The sequence below is a fragment of the Elephantulus edwardii genome, unplaced genomic scaffold (genome assembly GCF_000299155.1).
Source record: "Elephantulus edwardii isolate Elephantulus edwardi_28Jun2011 unplaced genomic scaffold, EleEdw1.0 scaffold00167, whole genome shotgun sequence".
Lineage (NCBI taxonomy): Eukaryota > Metazoa > Chordata > Mammalia > Macroscelidea > Macroscelididae > Elephantulus > Elephantulus edwardii.
Genome location: NW_006399917.1, coordinates 1,306,315 through 1,312,649, shown reverse-complemented (window position 1 = coordinate 1,312,649; position 6,335 = coordinate 1,306,315). Strand labels below are relative to the sequence as shown.

The 6,335-nt window shown below is 36.0% G+C and overlaps 1 protein-coding gene across 1 annotated transcript in view; it reads left to right on the top strand.

Annotated features, from left to right (window-relative positions):
- WDR19 (WD repeat domain 19) overlaps positions 1 to 6,335 on the top strand; it is a 137,715-nt gene that overhangs the window by 11,823 nt on the left and 119,557 nt on the right. The window contains exon 3 of the mRNA XM_006895406.1: positions 2,808 to 2,933. Within this exon, the coding sequence (XP_006895468.1) occupies positions 2,821 to 2,933 (113 nt within the window). The 5' untranslated portion in view covers positions 2,808 to 2,820. The remainder of the gene's footprint in view (positions 1 to 2,807; positions 2,934 to 6,335) is intronic.

The following is a 6,335-nucleotide window of genomic DNA, read 5'->3' as shown; positions in this document are numbered from 1 at the left end:
CCAAGATGAATCTGTTTGTTTTCCTGGCAGTCCATGGTACATTCAGTACCCTTCTCCAGCACCACAGCTCAAAAGCATCCACTCTCCTTCTGTCTATATATATATATGTATATATATATGCAGATAGATCCATAAGCTTCTATTGTTTTTCTAGTAAGTTGTTGCAAAGTAGTTATAATTTTTCAGATACATCTTAATGATTATTTTATACCCCTGAGGAAAAAAAAAACACCAACAAACAAAAACTAGCTTGGAATCAGGAGTAGCATCCACTTTAAAAAAAAAAGAAGAAGAACACCGAAAAACAAACAAACAAAAAAACCATTGCCTCCAGAAACTCATGAACTTGGAGGAAAAAAAAATGAAAGTTTTGCTTTCAAGACTTTCATTCAAGGGGAGCTCTGGTGGCCTAGTGGCAAGAAGCTGCACTGCAATCCCAGAGACGCACGGTTCAAATCCACCAGATGCTCTGCGGGGAAAAGGAGGGACAATCTCCTCCTGTACCAGTCAGATCCGATTTGACGGTACGCGTGCACACACACACACACACACACACACACACACACACACACGACTTTCATAGGGTCACTATGTGTTGTTTATGACTCTGCAGCACTTAACAAAATGAATAATTCTAGATTAAATAATTTAGTTGCTTTTTAAAAAATTTTTTATTTAGTTTCTTTTAATGATTGAGTATACTCATCTCAAGTATGTGTTATTCAACTGCTCCTCTTGGTGATTAGGTGTGTAAAGCACCTCGCTTCATGGTCTTATGCTGCTGGGCTTTTTAAAATTCTGTCTGCTATCTGTAGTTTATGGCCAGCATCTTAGTGGTGAATTGTTTTTTCTCAGTCTCTGCTGCCTTTTATGACCCACACATCTGATACCACTCTTTTGGCATTTTTCTTTTAATTGATGTCTCTGCTCTCTGTATTGTGGGAAGCTGTAGTCACAGTAGTTGAAATTGTGTCTTAAATAAAAGAAGCACTCCTTAAAACTTTTTTTATTAAATTATATAAGCTTTATTGCATGATCTCTGACATAGATTTGGGTGCAAATATGGTTACAAAATAGCTTGATTTCCTTACATAGGAATTCTATGAATGCAACACCATTCTTCTATTTTTCATTCCCAGCATAGTGTTTCACATGGTTCTCTGATTCAGAATGGCCAATGAGTCCATCTCATCTCATCTCATCTCATGTCATCTCATCTCACTGATGCCTAGTATAGATATGTTCATGCTGCACACTAGGCTACATAATAGCTTAATTTCCTTACATATGAATTCTTTTTCTGTATTTATTATAGTTGAATTTGACTGATAATCTGCAGATAAATAAAATGAGGTTATATATATTCAGTCTAATTGGACAGTCATTCCATCAGCAGTGAAAAAGCATCCCTCATCCATATTCCAAATCTCTGAGAGTATTATTGAAAATTAAGATCCTAAAACAGATTTTAGTAATTTGAAGAGCAGAATAATAGAAGCAATTCCCAGCTTTCTTAAAGGTAAATAAAATACAATTTAGCAAATACCCAAGAATAAAGAGTTTGGAAATGGAAAGTAATATCAAAGAAGAAAAGGTCAATTCTTAGGGAACTTTTAATATAATAATACTTCCGAACAGTTTTAAATAGCAAAAGAGTATATGAGATAGATAGATAGATAGATAGATAGATAGATAGATAGATAGATAGATAGATAGATAGATATAGCAGGTATATTCCTGATACAGTAACTCCAAGATTTTCCTCAAGGTATATTCCTAGGCCATATGGAATTTCTGAATTTCTATATTCAACTTTTTGAGGACATGTCAAACTGCCTTCCAGAGTGGCTGGACCATTTTATAATTCCAACAGTGTATGAGAGTTTTTATCTCTCCTATTAAACTTTACCACTTCCACAGGGAGCTTTGGTGGCCTAATGGCAAGGAGCTGCGCTCCAATCCCAGAGGTACGCTGTTCGAAGGCACCAGCTGCTCTGCAGAAGGATAGGCAATCTCCTCCTGTGCAATTAATTAACTGTCCCTGAAAACCTGCCGGAGGGTCAGCTATGGGTCAGTTCCAACTCTGTGGCATACACAACAACAAGAAGATATGGAAGGAGAATAGCATTTTTTCAGGGAGCTCTGGTGGCTGAGTAGTAAGGGATTGCACTACCAACTCAGTGGTACACAGTTCAAATCTACCAGCTGCTCCATGGGAGAAAGATCTCTTCCTGGGCAATTTACTGATGCTGAAAACGTGCTGGAGGATCAGCTATGAGTTGGTTACAACTCCATCGTACACAACAATTTACCATTTTAGAATGTAGTCTTGAAACTTTTGCAATCCTATATTTACCCAGCCTTATACTCAGTTTATCTAGGTATAGCTTCAGTTCTTCCCAATATTTTCTCTATTATTTCTGTATATAGAAAATAACATTTCATCACTTGATTATAGATGTTACCTATTGCTTGATCATTTTGTTTTGCCAAAGGGCCAATTCTTTATTGGATTAAAAAGAACCTGCTAATTTGTCATGGCTTAGTTGTATTTAACATATTATATTAAAATGATATTTCATATATAATGCTTTCCATATCATCAACAATAACAAAAATAATACCAGGTAACATCCAGAGGATGAATAATGAGTCATATTTCTTACATTAAAAAGGTTGTGACTTACTAAAATTTTATTTACTGGTCTAGCTAGTGACAACACCCAAAAATATATTGGTATTTTAGGTCCTTTTTTCTCAATTTTTAAAAAAGTGTGTACTGATGTTTTGCTTTCTCTTTTAAAAAGAAATTGTGTTGCTATGGATTGGGATAAAGATGGAGATATCCTCGCAGTGATTGCTGAGAAATCTAGTTTCATTTATCTATGGGATGCCAACACAAATAAAACCAGCCAGCTAGACAGTGGTATGAGGTAAGGATAATTTTTTGTTGTTCTTAAAATTTTTACTTGTAAATTTGATTAGTTATAGACTTGATGCTAACAATACTTGTTACTTTTCTTTCTTTAAAAAAATAGCAGTTTGAGTGAAAGTTGACAGAGGAAATAGGTTTTCCATTTAACCATTCATACACACTTTTATGACATTAATTACAATAACCACATTGTAACTGCACTTATCCTATCTCCTCCCTGTGATTCTTACTTGTATTAATCCTTTTAGCCTACCTCTATCTGCATTCTGAATTTTATCCCTGAATAAATGCTACTGGTTTGATCTTGAATGGTTGGTTGTTCAAGAATTAAATGTTGAGATCTGCTAACACACTATGTGTTAACTTCAGGGCTCCATTCAAAAATATTGAGGGCTGTGGCAACAGGGGAAATAAAAAGGTTAAAGTGTCTTTCTATGGCTAACTTAGAATCTGACCATTAAAAAGAATGTATTTAGTTGAAAAAAACTGAGTTTGTGAAAGACCATAAAACCATGATGATACTTTGGGGAGAAGGAAAGAAATATAAAATTTATGGAAAAGGTAGTAGTTGTTATGTGCATTCAGTTGCAACTTGTAACAACCCAATGAACAATACATCTGAACCTGGTCCTATCCTGTGCCATCCTCAGTATCTCTGATATTCTTGAGCCAATTGTTACAGTCACTGTGCCAATCCATCTTGTTGAGAATCTTGCCTGTGCTGACCTTTCACCTTTCCAAGCATGATATCCTTCTCCAAGGCTGGCCTCTCTCTCTTTTTTCTTTTCTTTTTTTTTTTGCATTTTTTAAATTATTAATTTTACTAGAATATTAGAATTTTTCATTAAGTTCTCTTGGTGCATTAGATTGCACTGGTATTATTTGCTTCTGGGGGGAGGAAAAAATGTATAAACTAGAATATTTAAAATAGAATATTTAGAATTTTAATGAAAGTTTACAGAGACTTAGGGCTTCCAGTCATTTATTGTTGCACTGTTTTCCCTACCCACCTCCTGCCCCCCCCAAATTCACTCTTCTCCTTGAAAAGTAAAACTCTTTAATTGTTATGCAATCCCTCCCCCCAAGTCCACTCCACTGTGCAGTCTTCATTCTGGACTGCTGTCATGACAGTAATACCCAATTATATATCCCTTTTAAACAGTTCTATCCCTCATCTTTTTCAATGCCATATACATCATTCCTCCCCTCCTTCTCTGTCTTCCCTCAACCCTGATGTCAGTCCTGTTTTACAGTAATGGCCCTATGCAATATTGGTCTTTTTTGTGACTGAGATATTTCACTCAGCATAGTGTCCTCTAGGGTCATCCACTTTGCATAATATTTCATGAGTTCCTTGTTCTTCAATGCTGCATAGTATTACATTGTGTGAATATATCAGAGCTTCTCTGTCCATTTCATTTGTTGATAGACAATTGGGTTGTTTCCAGCTCTTTGTTATTGCGAACAAAGCCACAATAAAGATGGATGTGCATATATCTGCTTGGGTGGCGGTTATGGTTTCTTTAGGGTAAATTCCCAGTAGTGGAATTGCTCGGTCAAATGGTATTTCTGTTTGCAACTTTTTGAGAAAACGCAATACAGCCTTACATAGTGGTTGCACCATTTTACACTCCCACCAACAGTGAATAAAGGTTCTAGTTTCTCTGCAACCTCGCCAGCATTTGATGTTTGCTGTTCTGTTAAATTTTGCTATTCTTACTGGGGTGAAATATCTCCTAGTTGTTTTGATTTGCATCTCTTTTAGAGCTGGGGATTTTGAACATTTCTTTATATGTTTGTTTGCCATCTAAATGTCTTCTTTGGTGACGTGTCTGTTCTTATCCTGTCCCCATTTTTCAATTGGATTATGTGCCTTTATCTTGTTGTGGTGCTCAAGTATTTTATAAATTCTAGATATAAATCCCTTGTCTGACATGCCATTACCAAGTATTTTTTCCCCAATCTGTAGCTACCCTTTTTACCCTGTTGGAGAAGTTTTTAGATGTGCATAAGGATTTGATTCTTAGAAGGTCCCATTCATCTATTTTATCCTCTCTTGGTTGTAGATTTTCCAGGATACTTGGAAGACTGTTTATGTTGTGAATTAGGACTTCTAGGGTTCTTCCAAGCTTTTCTTTAATGAAGTTCATAGTCCTTGGTTTTAGTCCTAGGTCCATGATCTACTTTGAATTGGTTTTTGTGTATGGAGTGAGGTGTGGATCTTGCTTGAGTTTTCTGCAGATAGTTTTCCAATTTTGCCAGCGTCATTTGTTAAAAAGGCTGTCATTTCCCCACTTGACTGATTTCATCTCCTTGTCAAAAAGCAGTTGACCATAGATAGACGGGCTGATTTCTGGATTCTCAGTTTTATTCCATTGATCTATGTGTGTGTCATTGTATTAAAACCATGCTGTCTTGACCACCATGGTGGTATAGTAGGATTTGAAATCAGGGAGTGAGATGCTTCCTACCTTGTTTCTCTTTTTAAGGAGTGCTTTGCTTATTCAGGGGCCTCTTTCCATTCCAAATGAAATTGGAGATTGCCTTTTCAATCTCATTGAAAAATGGAGTTGGTATTTGTATTGGGATTGCATTGAATATGTAAATTGCCTTCAGTAGTATTGTCATTTTCACAATATTGAATTTTCCTATCCATGAGCAAGGGATATTCTTCCACTTCTCCAGGTGTCTTTTTGTTTCTTGTAGTAATGTTTTTAATTTTCTTTGAATAGATCTTTTGTGCTTCTGATTACATATACTCCCAAGTATTTAATCTTGTGATTAGCAATTGTGAAGGGTATTGTTTTTCTAAACTCCAGTTCTGTTTTCTCTTTGTCACTGTAGAGAAATCCAACTGATTTTTGTATGTTTATCTTGTTTCCTGCCACTTTGCTGAATTGGTCAACTATGTCCAGTTGTTTTCTTGATCATCTGCATACAGAGATAATTTTACCTCCTCTTTGCCAATTTGGATACCTCTTATTTCCTTTACTTACTGTTATCGCTAAGACTTCCTATAAAATATTGAATAGGAGAGGTGATAGTGAGCATCCTTGCCTAGTTCCTATTCTCAAAGGGAATGCCTTTACTCTCTCTGCATTGAAAATAATGTTGGCAATCAGATTTATGTATATACTTTTTACTACATTGAAAAAATTCCCCTCTAATCCTATTTTGTTGAGTGTTTTAATCAGGAAAGGGTGATGGATTTAGTCAAAGTCCTTTTCTTCATCAATTGATAGGATCGTGTGGTTGCATAGGAACCAGATCGATTACATCGGTGGGAAAAAAAACGCTGGAGAAGCTCAATATCAGCTGTGAAAACTAGGCCAGGAGCTGATTGTGGAACAGACCACCAACTAGTCATATGCAAGTTCAAGCTGAAGCTGAGGAAAATTAA